This window comes from Esox lucius, chromosome 24 (genome assembly GCF_011004845.1).
Source record: "Esox lucius isolate fEsoLuc1 chromosome 24, fEsoLuc1.pri, whole genome shotgun sequence".
Classification (NCBI taxonomy): Eukaryota; Metazoa; Chordata; class Actinopteri; order Esociformes; family Esocidae; genus Esox; species Esox lucius.
In genome coordinates, this window is record NC_047592.1 from 8,433,849 (window position 1) to 8,450,842 (window position 16,994).

The 16,994-nt window shown below is 46.5% G+C and overlaps 1 protein-coding gene across 3 annotated transcripts in view; it reads right to left on the reverse strand.

Annotated features, from left to right (window-relative positions):
* Positions 1–660: 660 nt before the first annotated feature.
* Positions 661–16,994, reverse strand: part of eml3 (EMAP like 3) — a 33,619-nt gene continuing 17,285 nt past the window's right edge. Inside the window, exons 2-24 of one of the 3 annotated variants that reach the window (XM_010887943.5) lie at positions 15,375–15,548; positions 14,945–15,059; positions 14,080–14,592; positions 11,104–11,220; positions 10,739–10,767; positions 8,357–8,386; positions 7,981–8,101; positions 7,473–7,622; positions 7,257–7,326; positions 6,916–7,026; positions 6,620–6,715; positions 5,606–5,740; positions 5,319–5,457; positions 4,949–5,100; positions 4,375–4,500; positions 4,120–4,251; positions 3,725–3,792; positions 3,361–3,449; positions 2,967–3,064; positions 2,740–2,827; positions 2,548–2,646; positions 2,314–2,444; positions 661–2,203 (exon numbers count right to left, since the gene is read on the reverse strand). In XM_010887943.5, coding sequence (XP_010886245.1) covers positions 2,003–2,203; positions 2,314–2,444; positions 2,548–2,646; positions 2,740–2,827; positions 2,967–3,064; positions 3,361–3,449; positions 3,725–3,792; positions 4,120–4,251; positions 4,375–4,500; positions 4,949–5,100; positions 5,319–5,457; positions 5,606–5,740; positions 6,620–6,715; positions 6,916–7,026; positions 7,257–7,326; positions 7,473–7,622; positions 7,981–8,101; positions 8,357–8,386; positions 10,739–10,767; positions 11,104–11,220; positions 14,080–14,592; positions 14,945–15,059; positions 15,375–15,548 — 2,984 coding nt within the window. In that variant the 3' untranslated portion in view covers positions 661–2,002. The remainder of the gene's footprint in view (positions 2,204–2,313; positions 2,445–2,547; positions 2,647–2,739; positions 2,828–2,966; positions 3,065–3,360; positions 3,450–3,724; positions 3,793–4,119; positions 4,252–4,374; positions 4,501–4,948; positions 5,101–5,318; positions 5,458–5,605; positions 5,741–6,619; positions 6,716–6,915; positions 7,027–7,256; positions 7,327–7,472; positions 7,623–7,980; positions 8,102–8,356; positions 8,387–10,738; positions 10,768–11,103; positions 11,221–14,079; positions 14,593–14,944; positions 15,060–15,374; positions 15,549–16,994) is intronic. The other 2 variants (XM_010887944.5, XM_034290503.1) reach the window with 2 other exon arrangements.

Consider the following 16,994-nt stretch of genomic DNA (forward strand, 5'->3'; position numbering starts at 1 on the left):
TGTCAATGTTTTGGGACTGGTTATTTATCCCTCACATTAAGTGGAATATGGTCAAAATGTAACCATCACTAATGGTAAAGTCAGTGTGAAGACAGATAGCCTGACTGACACGTTGTTCATGTAGATTGTCTGGATGAAACCAGTGATGAAAGACACGTATACAGCCTTCCATCAGACTTCCTCTAGATTCAGTCACAGTGGGTACAGTAGCAGAATCACATAACTCACCACGGCTGTTATTTGAACAACACTGCTCCCTAGTGAGCATTTTCTTTAGCATACCAAACATGCTGAAAAGGGGTAATACGTAAGGTTTTTCTGCACTACTAGCATAAATACAAGCAAAATTACCAATAGTCATCTGCAGTTAATGTCCTGAGTTGAGAATATTTTTCCAGTAAATTGCTACGTGTGCCTGAGATATTCCGTTTAAACTTTCTTGTCGGTCTGTCTATCAGTTTGCATTGACTTCCAATCTCCTTACACTTGCCTTAGACAGTTGCAGCATTATCCTGGGCAACAAAACACCCTGGACTTGAAAATTCTACTCCAGTCAGGATCAGTAAGGAAAGACAAGTTGTGTTATTGTTGAGAGGCACGATTCTACACAGTGCACCTTCAAGCAGAAAGATGCTATGAAGTCATAGGCAATCAACTTTAGTTATTGTTTATTGATATAAATATCTAGACAATGAAAACCATGACACATAAAAAAGTACATTTAAATAAAAACATTGGACAGTAAAGGTAAACATTTCTGAAAGTCTAATACTCAAAGTATTATGTTAAATTTCAATGTAATTTGTTATTCATTTCAAAGGCACTTGATAAATTGTCACTACATTTCAAAATGCTAAGTTTGTCTGAAGAACAAAGGCAGGTAAATATTAAAAGAGATTGCAACAGAGCAGAAATATGTATATTTTGACTTTTCTGAGAAGACGATTGTCATAAAACACCATTACTGTAAGACTGCATGTTAAACAAACAAGTAAACAAAATATATTTTTTGGAATGTTCTCAAAAATATTCCCATTAGCAGTCAAAAAGGCAGTCTGACCTTCATCAATTGCATCTAGGAATTCACAGAAAAAGGAAATTCACCAAGATTCAACAGAAATTCACTGAATTTGAAAAGTAAACAGTGCCCAAATGTTCTTACATTTCCATTATTACATCACATGTGGCTCATATCTGTTAAAGAAAAAACTAAATAACAAAAAAAACCTCCATATTTGAACTAAGATTCCTGTATAATTAAAACCACTAAGGCTGGCTACATATACATACATCTGGGCCACTCAAATTAGCATGACATGTTACGCTTGGTATTGCCACTCAAATTAGAATTAGAATGATACTTAGGGAAGGAAAAACACAGAGCTGTGGGCTGGATTGGTGTAGACATTCAGCAACCCAGAGGGTGTTTTCAAATCTTCACACGGACAGCCTAAGCTAATGAGCAAACCTACTTTGCATGTCAGATAACCCTTCTCCCAACCTTAACCTGACAACTTTAAAGAAAAGCCCCAACTGTAACCCTGTTAACCCTAGAATTAACTACACGGTTGGCGTGAGCAACAACTATTCGTAATTTGTAGCATTGTTTTTGATATTTGATATTTTTCACCCAAAATGGAGGATGGACATCCATAGATCAATACAGACCATAAAAAAAACAACACATAACCAAATTGTGCGAGACAGCTCTGCGTTACCTATGCTGCGTTTGGCCCCGAGTCCAGGCTCAGTCCTTGTGTACTGTGAGAACCAGACTCAAACACTATGCCACAGGTCCTTGGCAGACCTAACAACGTTTGCACTGATATATGCAGTACAAGGGCCATCCAGTACCAATCTCTTTCTAGATTGTCCTCCATTTATCTATCTGCCTCTTTCACTTGCTGTCTCTCTCCCTCTCTCCCCCCCCCCCCCTCTCCGTAAAAAACCTCCCCTTGATCACCGCGCAGCTGTATTCCTAGCATTTGTTCTACTTTCCGGTTTACGGTTCCAGAGAGCTGGTTGAGGTCAAAGCTGCATGGTGTTGGCGGTCTCCACTGCCGTCTCCCATCCCGCCCCTCTTGACCCTCCACTGGAGGATGCAGGTGTCCTTGCCACCCATTGAGAGCAGGTGACTATCACAGTGTGTAAAGCGTACGTTGGTCACGTGACTTCCGTGGCCCTCGTAACTGTGGTTAGGGGCCTGGCAGGTGAAAGAATGCGGTCGTCATGGTTAGCCGTCTGTGGCAAGGAGTAAAAATGTAAAAAAAAACGTGCATTCAGTAGGACATTTGTCATCGCACCATCCCTTACCTTGGGTTTTGGGCAGGGGTACTGGAAGAGGTGGACTTTACAGAAGTCATCGGCCACCGCCACCATTCTCTCGCTGTGGGAACGGCAGAGGGCGTTGATGTCCGTGCCGTCTGAACCCTCTAACCACACCCCTGTGAGACGGACACCACATAACACAGGACACATGTTAATGACTGGACCACTCCTAAAGAACTGAGAAATACAGAGAGCCGTAAACCCCTGTGCCACTCTGACCCATGACGTGGAAACCCAAAACGCAGGTATAGGACGCCCATTCTCTGTCTTTGCTCTCGTAGCGGTTCCTCAACAGTTTGCAACCTCCGGCAATATCCCCTACAGGAAATGAGTAAATAGACCTCAGGAAAAGGAGACCCAGTACACAAATACGCACAAATAAACATCGTAGATGTTTGGACAGGGACTTACAGTAAAGGATTTCGTAGTCACCCGAATTGGACATTATGTACTTCCCATCTTTAGACCAATCAAGGTGGGTGATGAAGCTGGAGTGACCCTGAAATCAACGGATGTCAGCCAGTGACCCAACACGCAAACACCTTGACAAGAATCTCCGTGAAATGAATAAACCACTCGTTGCTGAAGTAAATAAATCCACAACCATCCCACACATCCCAGAATGCCCTGCAATTTACATTGCATTTTCCGTAGCGGGAGTAGCGCCGTCCACTCTCGGTGACGGTGTAGATGTATATGAAGTTGTCATGGGAACCCACCGCCAGGAAGCTGCCATCTGACAGGGAAAATGAAAACAAGAGCACATTCCAGTCTGAGACAGTAGAATATGAATAGTGGGGGGAAAAAGCGATCCATCCTGGTCCTCAGTACTCTCAGTACTCTCAGTACTCTCAGTACTCTCAGTACTCTCAGTACACTCAGTACACTCAGTACACTCAGTACACTCAGTACTCTCAGTACTCTCAGTACTCTCAGTACTCTCAGTACTCTCAGTACTCTCAGTACTCTCAGTACTCTGTCACTGACACACGGCTGATATTCAGACACAGAGAAAGGAGCTTAGACTCTGACCTGGGGAGTATCTCATGACGGACAGCTGTTCATTCCCATCGGTGTAGTCTGAGACCACCTCTTTTGTCTTCAGGTCAAGGACCAGCCACCTGTTACAGGGGGGATTGGAGGAGGCGGGGGCAGACAATCAGTGCAGAGGATTGAAACCACTTGAAAACTATTTAGCTAAATCGTCTTGGGAGTTGGGTACCGTCGTGTGCAGGTTTTATGTCTCAAACTACACCATACGTAACATGCTAGTATTGATACTGATTGACACTTTAAATGCCGGAGATTGCATGCTAATTGCACACTTTACAGTCTGTGGCCAGGGAAGGTGTCTTCTGACAGGAGTATGTCTACAGCTTTGGTTTTCCAGTCTTACCTGCCTGTGCTGAGTCCCACAGACACCACATCCCCATTGGGACAGAAGTCTGCACAGAGCCCATACTCCTGAAAAACAGTGTGCACATCACGATGGGTTTACAATTCTCTATGTGCGGGTGTGGCAAAAATAAAAAAGCAGCAGAATACTTCAGCCCAACTTAATTATTTTTTTTTTTTTTTTAAAGTGCAATATGGTGTTTGACTAAGGGACTTTGAAATCCCCAAACAGTCGTTACCACAGGACAGCCGGTGTCAATGCAGGAAATAAAAAGGAGCATTCAGTGTCCACACGGGCCTGAAACCTCTATAGATGGGGGACACAGTACAAATGGGCCGACGTTTTGGCACGCTGCACGTGTGTGTGTGTGTGTGTGTGTGTGAGAATGTCTATACCTCCAGCGTGGTGCACCAGTCCAATTTATGCTCCTCTGTGTTCCACACACACACCAGTCGGTCGTGTCCGCAGGTCAGGAAGACGTCCTGCGAGGGGTGTGTTGCTAACCCCCACATCTCGTCCACATGACCCTACGGGGGGGGGGGGAGGGGGGGGGGGAAACACAGACTCACCTTCCCACACTCTGAATAGCACTATGACCTCCACCGGCCCGAGCCTCCCCCGCTGCCAGGCACTCTGCGATGTGAACCTACCTGCAATATGGCCACAAAGCCGTCAGAGAAAGTGCCCCTCAGGATGGCATTCCGGGTGGTGCCAACCAACACCTCTTCTCCATCTACATCTGCAATGCAGCGAACAGCACCAAACATTTCGGGAATCTGAAATTCGAAAAGGTAGATGTTATTCAAAAGTTATAGATATTACCAACGCACATGCACACACGCGCACGCGCACGCGCACAGACACCCACACACACAGGACACCCACACACACAGACACCCACACACACAGAGACCCACACACACAGACACCCACACACACAGGACACCCACACACACAGGACACCCACACACACACAGCACACCCACACACACACAGGACACCCACACACACACAGGACACCCACACACACACAGGACACCCACACACACACAGGACACCCACACACACAGACACCCACACACACAGACACCCACACACACAGACACCCACACACACAGACACCCACACACACAGACACCCACACACACAGACACCCACAGACAAACACAGACAAACACAGACAAACACAGACAAACACAGACAAACACAGACACAGTGTTTTACCTCACACTCTCTCTCCGGCGCCAGGTCAGCACTCCAGCGGATGATCTTGCGGTCTTTCCCCCCGCCGCTGAGAAGAGCCCCTCCGTGCAGCATGCAGAGAGTGAACACGCTGCCGTCATGGGCCCGCGTCTGGCGCATGATCTGAAACGTCTCTGTCACGGAAAGAACGCGGAGGGGGACGCCATTAGTCTCAGGTCTCAAGTCGTCGTACTTGGGCCACAGAGGAGGGGCTTGACGCGCCAACTGGTACGCTAATTGTCTGTGGCAGGTTTTGCTCCTATACATTCATACTCTCCTATTTCAAAGACTGCATTTCACTAACACGGGGAACTTTGTCCCAATTTTGGTCCTGTTCAGAAGAGACACTGACCCTTGGCCCCTTTGCCCAGGGTCTTGACGTCGCCGGGTGACTTTCCCCATGTCAAAATGTTTCCCTCCGAGTCCCCGGTCAGCACATCCCCCGTCAGGCTGAACACAAAGCACTGGATGAACTTGGGTTTCTTGTATTTCTGGTGGAGGAGAGAATCGACACACACACGGTTAATAACCTCGAATGGCAATATGTAAATGTGGTGATAAGTAGCCGAGCGATGCCCATTGGCTAGATTCCCTCACGACTCAGCCAATCGACAGCGGTTATTCTGAGACTCCACTCACCCCAAAGATCCCCTGTTTCTTGGTGAGTGAACCTGCACTCAGGGTCCAGAAGTAGACATGGGACTTGCCACAGGTGATGATGTTGGAGCTGTCGCTGGGGTTGAACTCAACGGCAAACACCGCCTCGTTGGTGCTCTGGTTAACAAACACAGGGAGAACACTCACCGTCAGGCAAATCTTTCATTCAGATGCCACGTATGTCCGATATGGAGTACGTCGCAACGCTGTATTTCAGTGATTTCGCCAACTTTGGAATTGAGGTCGGTTTGGACTGTATGGAGGCATAGCACCTCTGCACCCAGGTTTCAGTGTTCTCCAGCTGCATGGTCTGAAAAAGGCTACGTACTGCTCCATTACTGTCCGGGGGGGGTATGTGGGTATGATAAATATATACGTTTAACCAACTCATACTGCCGTGTGTTGCTGAATCCACTGCCCTCCCCCTCTCCGCTACCACATTTTGCCAGAGACACGAAAACAGGCTCTCCAATCAACAGCACATTCAGGACAAATGGTGGTTAGGCGAAATCAGATTTGGTGAAGATATATGTTCAGCATGCGTGCCACTAGGAATGCAGGACCGAAAGGGAAAATGAGGTCATACATACACCCACCTAATATCCCAACACACACCGGACAAATTCAGTCTAAAATATTTACACAGTTGCCGTGGCAACGCCACTGAAATTACTCTCGGGGAAGTTGAGAAATTCGCGACAAAAGCCTGTGACAGAACGAAGCGACTTGGAAGCCATTTTCTTCTCATTCTATGCAAACGGTCGTCCTTTTCAGGGATTTAAAAATTCTCCATGTGATGTGATGATGGCTTCAACAGCCTACACATTCAAATTACAGATTGGGCTACATACGCAGGTATCTATGAACATGGGAATACTTTTTGCTGGAGCTCAAGGAAGCTGTATACTCGAGCATGTGTGTGTTCTTGAATGTGTGCTCGCATGCCAGCGTACAATGGCTGTGTGTGTGTGTGTGTGTCTTGGTGCATTGCTGTACCTTAACCTCTGCATGCTTCGTGCCTTTGGCGCAGTCCCAAACAGACAGCATGTGTTCATTAGAGTCATCTATCACACAGAGAAAGGCGCCAGCGTCCTGCAAGCACAGGAGGTGACAACCGGAGTGAGAACAAGCAAGCGGGGCACATAGTAGAGAGAGAGATGATGAAGCGGTCACGAGCGTGGAGAAACACAGATCAAAAACGCATCTTATGAAAAAGCCACTCCGAATATAGACAGTGAACTCAGTGGCATCTTGTGCGTGGGTGTGAGACCGCAATATGAATGAACACTCACTGCGAAGGAGAAGGCCACAGATCCAACGCCCCTTTCAAAAGTACCTAGTCCTATCTGCTGTAAGGTGGTCAGTGTGGAAGAGTCCCAGATATGGACATAAGGCTGCAGGGGCTGAGAGAGAAAACACACACACACACATAATGCACACAAAGCAGACACGCATTGATAATGAGGAGCCGCCATAGATATATGCGATGCTGTCGCTTCTGCTGTGGCTGTGACAGTGTTCTTTTGGTCCGACTCAAAAGGGACACCTCGGCACGAACAGGGAGATCTTTTTTTTCCATTTTTTAACCTTGCAAAGTATCATTCCCCAGAATCCGCCACAGAACGGCCCTCACCTTTCCATCCTTGTCCACCCCAGCGGTCTGTCCCGATGCCACCCGCACCTTGTCTGGGTGAATGGTCAGACTGCAGTCAACGCCCGCACACACACACACACACACACACACACACACACACACACACACACAGTAGTCATTACACATCTCAGTCTGTCAACGCTGTTCAGTTGATGTGCGGTAATCGTGACGGAGCCTCGGCCCAGGCGCACTCACCAGCGGACGCAGTCGGTGTGTTTGCGGTAGTGACGCTGTGTGCGGTTGTTGATGTGGTACAGCACCACCACGCAGGCGATGAAGTACACCGCCTCGCCCGACGACAACATGTACAGGTTCGCCCGGCAGTCCCTCCCCCGGTAACCGTAGCTACGCGCCTCAAGTCAAGGTGACATCGCCGAAGCACCTCATTAGTTCGTCGGCCTTAATCATTAATAGAGCCCAAAAGCAATTTCACCCGCAGCTACACCCATAAGATCTGATTGATGCATGACATGACTTCAATAGTTATTGACCTGAGGAGATGATGGCTTGGCTCAAGGACATTACAGAGCTTAAGTGCCTTTCGCTTTCTGACTGATGGGCAGTACGGACTGTATGGCTCTCATCCCAGAAACACAGCATTATAGAATATCAAACGTCCTAATGTGGCGTGACAGGAATTTCTTCCCCTCTGAAATGTTGCTCTCGTTGTTGGCGACTTGTGGGAGGGACTTTGTAAGGATACACCCAGTCGAGTTCCAGTTTCTCTACTGGTGGCTCCATCTTCAGGTCGTCGTAGTTCTGGATGTTGGAAGGGACGTACATGGTGATTGGTCGACCCCGGATGAACATCTTGATGGACTGACCTGCCAGTGAGAGAATGAGGAAAAGGTCAATAATCACTCCCTCGCTCTAAGCATCCGCAATGTCACGTAGGTACACTCATCTTTTATGGGCCTGCCTGGAACTACAAAAATCACAATTCAGTTCCAGTTAATTTTAGAGGGTTCAGCCACTAGTTGTATACCATGAGAATGTATGAATCCCAAGCCCCAACAACCTGACCAACTTGTAGACGAATGACATAACCGTTAATACGTAACCCCTATAGCATGTCATACCTTGAGTTCCTCGTCGGGACCCAGAAGATCCTGTGATGAGAGAAAGAGCAAGAAGGAGAAAGTGAGGGGGAAAAAAAACAACAGGATTCTAGAAGCACTAAATCACATCTGATTCCAGCCTTGCACATCCTGTGCTACAGATCCCCAAGGACCAGTTTCAGAGCTGTTTGAATGAGGGGTGGCTTTCCAAAACCGAGCCTGTCACCTAGTTGACTGTTACTTCAATTTGATAGGTTGGGGGAGCACCTCCGTTTGATTTGTGGACGGTTCTGGTGTGGGTTGTTTCTGGTACAAAATGGGGCTTGGCCCATTTGTCTATTTTGCTACGAAGAGGCTGTAAAACTAAAAGCAGGGCCCGCAGGTTGAACGAGAAAGGGAGGGAAGGTCCATGCAGGTCAAATGTGTAGTAACGACCTGTTTTAGTATATATTTGTTATTTCCTCTAAGGTCTACTTCATACAGCTCTTGGGCTGTCATAACGGCTTAACGGCTGCTTTTGACAGATGTGGACAGACCACACAACTGCCATTCACATTTCCGAATATAAGATAAAGTGGGTGGGATACAATGAGCTCAACTCAATTATGGCTTATCTGAAAAAGTTGGTCTGAGACTTTACAGTCCTCTTGTGATTGAGGAGGGGCAGCTCTGGGTGACCTAACTCTAGCTGAATACTGGCAGACGACTCGCGGGCCAACTCGGAGAGACAGAGAAAAACAGAATAATTCACTGTAAGAGAAAAAAATATTTGGCATCCGTCTTCCGTTTGAACGGCCATCCATCATGCCTTCAGGAGGCTCTACAGCGGCGCAGCAGCACTGCGAACCACAATGGATGGCTTTCCAGGGAGCGTCCAATGGGAGCGTCTAATGGAGGCGTCCAATGGGAGGTGCCCGGTCCAGGACGGAGAGGAGGAGTCGAAGAACTTCTCGGGGTTCCCCTAGAGTTTCAATTTCAAGTACACCCGAAGGGTCCTCCTGGAAACATTCATTTTTAAAGTGGGAGATTTCTGACCAGGCATTTTTGAGGCATAGGGAAGAACCGAAATAGAGTGAGGACTAGTGGATTCACCACCCAGAGGCCAGTAATGTTCATGACTAGTAGTGGTAATATGGTCCTCATAGTATTATGCTCCTATAGCGCCCCAACGCAGTCGTTAGGAATTACATTTTTAAATCTTCACTTTAAGTCTAATAGCCCATATATTACTTGAAAATATATATTTTTGTCATACATTTTTTGGAACCTCCTTTGTCCCCTAAAAATGCTCTATCCGATTAGGAAACACATTTACATTTGTGTCATCAAAAAGTGAACCTGAATGATTTTTTCTGCGAAACCAGCCCTTGATATCTTGTCACAGTCCTAAAAACACTTGCACACACACATATTGAAGATGCTTTCACACCTTTTCACTTTCTCAAAAAGCCTAGGGCAAGTAAACACATTCAAATGAATAGAGCATTTATACCAGAGCAGCACTGGTTGTGAAATGCCGGGAGGTGTGTGTTTGGGCTGAGCATCCCCCTACCCCTGTAGATTAGTGGATCGTCCATGTAGCTATGTCACAATTAGATGCCTAACTATCACACCTCTGAGTTTGTGGAACACTATTTTGGCTTGAGAGCAAGCCCCTGGTTTGTGCCATCTATATATGAAAGTTACAGACAGTTTGGTTTATCTAACAGCAGCACCAAACTGATTTTGCATCAACGGACCACCCCTCAGGGTCAAACTGGTAAAAACTCTGAGACAATTAAAGAGGTAATGACCTCTTACTCAGTCTGGTTTGGGGTTGAGACCCATTATGTATGGTAGAAAAACTGCAGAGGATCGGTCACATAAAATAACCGTATTTCCTAGCACCATAATTTTTACAATTTTATGTCACCTGGGTGTCTAGCTTTTATTTTGGGGATTATTACCGAGCATGACACACATTTAATAAACTGTGTAAATGTATGTCCATTATCCTTTCTGCAGCTCTGAGGGAGGATGGTGTGTAATGTCATACAACAGGCCGCTGATCCACAGTTGACCACATGGGAAGAAAACAAACCAGCCGCAACACGAAATGTAAATTGCTAAAACGCATTATAATCCATCTACACCCTCTGTAGGCGTCAGAGAAATTTTTTCACTAGGTCAAATCACGGCCTGACACTTGAATGGAAATTAAAACAAGCCTTAGAAGCCTTTTCAAAACTGTGGCTACACTACAGCTTTGGAATTCCTTGCAGTGCAAGACTGTTGAAACAACAGGGAAATGAAAGAAAGTCACAGTACCGCGGTCTGTCTGTCAGTCATTTTAACCAATAAAGCAGGCTGAATAATGCATTATAGAAAGTCTGGAGAGTGCAGCGTTGGTTGCATATGAGTTACCTGTGCTGGAGATGAGATCCTTGGCTCGGCTGTGAGGGAAGAAACAACCACAACTATTAGACGGTAATATTATATCCCAGAGACTCTTCTCACCACAGCTATTTAAAATGACCACATTATATCCAAGACACTCTTTCAACCACTGGGACCAACAGTCACATAATAAATTTTCGGCCCAACTCACGGATCCCAAGTATTTTCATGGGAAAGGAATTTTATTACTGTAGAAGAAAGGGACCCTTTTATGATATTGGGAGCAACTACTTAGGTGAAGTGTGTCATGTATCTGTAGCTATAGGAAAATGGGATGTGACAGGGAGTTTGAATGTTGGTCTTGGGGGTTGATCACGCTGGCCGTCTCTAACCTCTCTAGACTTGGGGATCTGGTGAGGAGGTTGGTAGAGGAAGCTGCCTTTTTCTCCAGCCGCTTCTTGGTTTTGTCCTGGTTGTCTTTTGCAGCTTTTTCACTGTTCCTACGAGCTCTGGATAACGAGAGGACAGAGAAATGGCATAAAAGGATGTGCAGCTATGGGTTTGAGAACACACACACACACACACACATTTTACTATAGTTGTGAGGACCTAAACTAACTCAATCCTTAATCATTACCCTTAACACTTATTCTAACCTTACCCCTGAATCCTAACACCTATTCTAACCATATCCCTGAATCCTAACACCTATTCTAACCTTATCCCTGAATCCTAACACTTATTCTAACCTTATCCCTGAATCCTAACACCTATTCTAACCTTATCCCTGAATCCTAACACCTATTCTAACCTTATCCCTGAATCCTAGCACCTATTCTAACCTTATCCCTGAATCCTAACACTTATTCTAACCTTATCCCTGAATCCTAACACCTATTCTAACCTTATCCCTGAATCCTAACACTTATTCTAACCTTATCCCTGAATCCTAACACTTACTCCTTATATATGTTTTTAAATGTATATTTTGCTATCTTTTACCAATCCTAATGCAAGTTCTGGTGCTATCAGAGGAATAACCTGTGTAAATGTAACAATCTGCAGATGACGGATAATGCAAGTTCTTGTGCTGCTGTTTAGACATCGATGTAGGGTATTTTCTCACAAAAGGACAGACGAATTTATCCAAGTTCTGGAGCGCGAGGATTGAGATTACCGGGGTGTCACAGTAAACAGTTATGGTAACTGTAATTCATTGAGGATGAATACCAAATGCATGTACAGACATGGCATAAATGTCCCCCTGGAGAGGTAAGCCATTGGTAAGCCCAGGTAAGCCATTGATGCAATGATTATCTCACATAGAGATTGACGGGTTCATCCTAGTGCTGGAATGTGAGGATTGAGATACCGGGGTGTTGAAGTTCATGCAGTCCTCCTGGAGACAGCTGAGCTAGAGAATTGTAACAATCTGACTGTTTTTATTCCATTGCATTTTGTATTTTTATTTTTCACGGTAAAGCACATTGAATTGCTTCTATGTATGAATTGTGCAATATAAATAAACGTGCTTGCTGGCTGACACTTATTCTAACCTTAACCCTGAATCCTAACACTTATTCTAACCTTAACCCTGAATCCTAACACTTATTCTAACCTTAACCCCTAAGCCTGAAACTGTTTTTGTTGGGGAAGACCAGGCCAATGTCCCCACTTGACTGAATTCTCCATGTTTTACAAAAAAATGTTTGGTCCTCACAAATACAGGAATGTATGTATTAGTTGTTAGTGTTCTTTGATTTCCGCTGTAACACAAACCCAGTTTCCTGTGAATGATGACAGACATCCCTCTCGATTATCAGCAATAAAAAGAAATAACTCTTGTCATGTGACCAGTGATATTTGAGGTATGCAAAAGGAAATTGATCTAGGAACTGAAACACGGCAGGCTGTTACTTTCCTAATGTGTCTCTCACTGATAACACACGGAAATACTGTCCAGCAAACACACCTATTCCGTCCACTGAGGATGTCAGTGGACTGCCTAGTTAATATTGCTGTATGGTTTGGATCTGAAAAACCGACTTTAAATTCCTAGTACCTCTGGGCCCCATAGAGTGGCGTGATAGAGCTAACAGAGTTCTACTGGAACAGAAACATATGCTAAGGATGGACAACAGGTCGTGGAAGTCATTTTGAATGTAACAAAACCGCACGCACACACAAACGCACGCACGCACGCACCAATGCAGTAATAGTTATTTTGTGATTATGGAGCAACATGCAGCAAAACAAATCGACACACTCAACAGACATTGGGAGGAAAAGCCCCAGTGACCCGTCCACATGCAGTAAATCATGCTGAATCATCCGTGCTTGAAGGAGGAGAGATGTGTTACAGGGTGAGGCTGTGATTGGCTTATCACGTTAGTGGGCATTCAGGAAAACAACCGCAGGGCCGCTGTTACTCGGTGTTAATCACTCAGCTGTGTTCAACTGCAAAACCCAGTCGCTGTGAACATAGCCCTTTAATCTCGACTCATCGCCTAATCGTTCCTGATCAGTTTGTGTTATCGGAAGGAAAACCTTTGGGCTCCACTCAAGTTTTTTTCATTCAGCAGATCCTCTTATCCAAGTTAAAGGAGCAATTAAGCGATTGTCATCTCGCTCAAGGGGGCATGAAAACATTCCTCACTTTGTCTGCTCTGGGATTTGAACCAGAGATCTTTAATTTACTGGCGCAATGCTCTTTGCATATGGCTGTCAACGGTTCTGCCTTTGGGCTGTTTTCCAGTCGACATAACCCGGCTGTGCTTTATCCATTTGGATGGATGTGCTTTAAGTCTGCTTGGCCAATGCAGCCATTTTGGAACGTCGTATTCTAGAGCCCCACATCAAAGAGGTGTTGACATGGCAACACGCTCAGTGGCCCCCAGCTTATCCCGATGTTCAGCACTATTGTATACACAGGCCTGGGCTGAACGGCCCCCGTCACATTTTCCAGTGTGTCAGATTCTGTGTGTGTGTGTGTGTGTGTCTTGCTTTTCTTGGACATGTCACTCAGCGTGTGATGAACGCTGGCGTTATGCAACAATGGGCCTTATGTTCCGAATCACATACTTTCAGCCCCCTGTTAAAGCATATGGAAAAACAACACAGCAGACTCCACGAGGGAGTCTGCAACATCTGCTGGAGAGCCCTGAAGGCTTCCCATAACGCAACCTAATATAATCAGAAAACTGGCTACCGAACTGATCATCAGATTAGGGTTCTGCCACTGGGGTTTGTAGTGACACAGGCTTAGAGAACAGGAAACAGGGTCAAACAGAGGCGATTTCCGCATGGTTGCGACTAGGAAGGGAGAATAGGAGAAGCAGGAGGCGGAAGAGCAGGGGGTGACAACGCACAGGGATTTCTTCTCGCCCTCCTGTATCTTGGAGAGGGGTCCACTGCGGGTGCTGGACGACAGGTCTTTAGGGGGAGCAGATAAACCCGAGGTGGGGGTCTGGGGAGCTGAACTCAGGCTCTCGTTGGAGCCGGTTTGCTCCTGTGGGTCCTCCCTCTGGAGGCTCCTGATGGTGGAGGGGTGGATGGGCTCCTCCACAGTAGACACCCAGCTCGGCTCCTTCACCTTCGCAGGGTCCCCCAACTCCTCGTCCTCCTCCTCGAGTCCCTGGACACGGAGGAGCTTGGCCCGGGAATCCTCTGCCAGCGGGTCCGCCTCAGGCAGGGCATCCGCCAGGGAGAGGCTCTGGAAGGCTCTGGTTTGAACCAGCGGGACCCGGTCCTGCCCCCCCAGGTTGGACTCTGTCTGGGTGGCCCGATCATACGTGGAGGGCTTAAACATGGAGTCTAGGGTTCCACTGTCCCCATTGACCCCGTTCTCACCATCAACACTGTGTAGCACTTGGCTAGAGACACTGTGTAAAGTTGAGGTCAGTTCAGGGTAGGTGAGTTAATGAAAACATCAAGCAATACCAAACTGAATACCATCCATTTACTCAAGCTACAAACGAGACTTCAATGAGCTGAATGCTAAACATCAACAGAGTGGCCAAGGCCTGGGCTTAACAAACACATCCATAATGACAGAGTCGTATCAATAGTATTATCATCACTGTTCATTCGTCAAACAGGAACCTGCGAGTGAATATTTTGCACGTATCCTGTACAAAAAACTAATAAAAAACAGAAATGTGAGCTTGGGACTATCCCCAAGGTGCCAGCTGGGCCATTCGGAACCCAAACGGTCCCTCGGCGCTGGTACGGTACCTGGTGGCAGGGTGGCGGGGGATGTCCCCGGCCGAGCTGGACGACAGCTTACGGGAATTGGAGGAACCGTCGGAGCCGCACGCCTGGTTGAGGACCCGGGCCGCCGCAGGGTTCACTGGGCACCCGCCGATGGAGACACACAGACACAGTTACAAACTGGAAGCCAAGGCCGAAGGCCACACCAGGAGAAGCATGAAGTAAGTACTGGTTACAACTCAATGCCTGTGTAACACTCTCGCCAACCCCACCCACTGCTGGGCCCGAGCCGGGCTTGGTTTGAAACTTAACCGAGTTTCGTAAAACAGTGTTGAGAAGAAAAACATCCAACCGGCCCAGTTCGGTTCAGGTGGGGCACGACAGTGGCCGGAACGGTGCGTAAGATAACCGACGTCAAAGAGTACCTAAGGGATCTGATGGATCGACCACCCACCTGCGATGAGCTGCTGTTTGAGCAGGGGGATCAGCTGATCGTGAAGGTGGAGCCTGCGAAGAGCGTCGGCCAGCGAGGACTTCAGCAGCGTGATCTCATCCTCCTGCGACTGCAGACGGCCCTCCATTGCGGACATGCGATCCGGGTACTCAGCGCTGCTCCCGGACACGTCATCTGGGCGGACGGACACAGCGAGATCGATCAGGACCCCAGTTTGAAATGACATGCTGATGGGTGATCGGCGGACATTAGGAATGCAAGGGAGTCCACTTGCAACTTACTCGATGGGGCGGATTTTGTCTCGTACATGTTTGCTAGTCCTGCCAACGGAATGCAGACCTGACGATCTGTGAATTACCAACGCACTGGTTTGAAAAAAAGGGAGAGCTTGAAAACATGGATGCAGCTGGACATAATCCTGGAGGGCATTGTAAATCCTTCTTACAGCCCAACCACCTCCAACAAAGAGGGTCTCCTTAAACCTTCGGACTGTAAAAAGTCAAAATTTTGATGAGGCCGTAAGAGTTTCTACATGTTTGTTTACTTGAGGCCTCATCCGCTGCTTATTGTCTGAATTATGTACTTTTTCCATCCCAAAAAGAAGCCGGGAGACGATTACTGCCATTAGCAAAAGAGAAGCAAAGCACGTGTTTCTGATTTTCTCAACTTTTACAATTTCCAGGAGCGGCCCCACACAAAAAGGAGTTCAACATTGTAATAGTTCATTACCAGGTTTTAGGAAATGGCGTTTAGCTTAGACAATTTATAAGTATCTGGAGATGGTGTTGGGATGGTGTCAAGTCTGCCTGTTCCATTCTCATTTTGTATATGTCCAAATGTCAAGTTCACTGCTAATTTCCTGAGACATGGCAGTGGGAGGTTGTTTATCAGCTTGCGTTCAACAAAGGGGTGTTTGACTACCATTAAGTCACTACAGACTCAATACAACATGCTGAGATTGGACTCATTCCATAATTCTACGTGTTTACATTTCCAAATACTTTTCTTCGGAGAAGGAAAAATGAGGAAGACGGCATTCCAGGGTGTTGCAATTCACATTGTGTGACAAATCAGCAGGCACGATCCAACTAACTGACACTTCATTTTAGTGCAGCCAACACTACTACTTCCTGTTTTCGTTGGCCACATTTGTTCTAGTGCGCGTGTGTGTGTGTGTGTGTGGGTGTCTAACTACCGTCCCACTGGAAAATCCCTTGCTTCTTTCTTTCACCTCATGAAAACCTGTCCTCTGTTAATTGGTATATTGTTGCTAAGGTGATGAGATTGACCAATGACCATGCAGTCCCACAAACCTTCCAGTACTGTCTGGGTACTTGGGAAGTGTGTATTGTCTGATGATTAACCCGCAGCATTCTAATCATTTCGGACTAAATGGACTAATATTGGTTCTATATGCATGGTTGAATGAAAAGTACTTATGGGGCCAGTTTCGCAGACATACATTAAGCCTGGACAAAATAATCAAGCTCAATTAAGCACAAACTTGGTTGTATGTGGTAGAATAGCCTTAGCATCACTATGCCTTATTGACCCCCACCAGACAACAGATATCTTCTGTGGTGATTCTCTGCCAGGCCTGTACCACAGCCATCTTCAGTT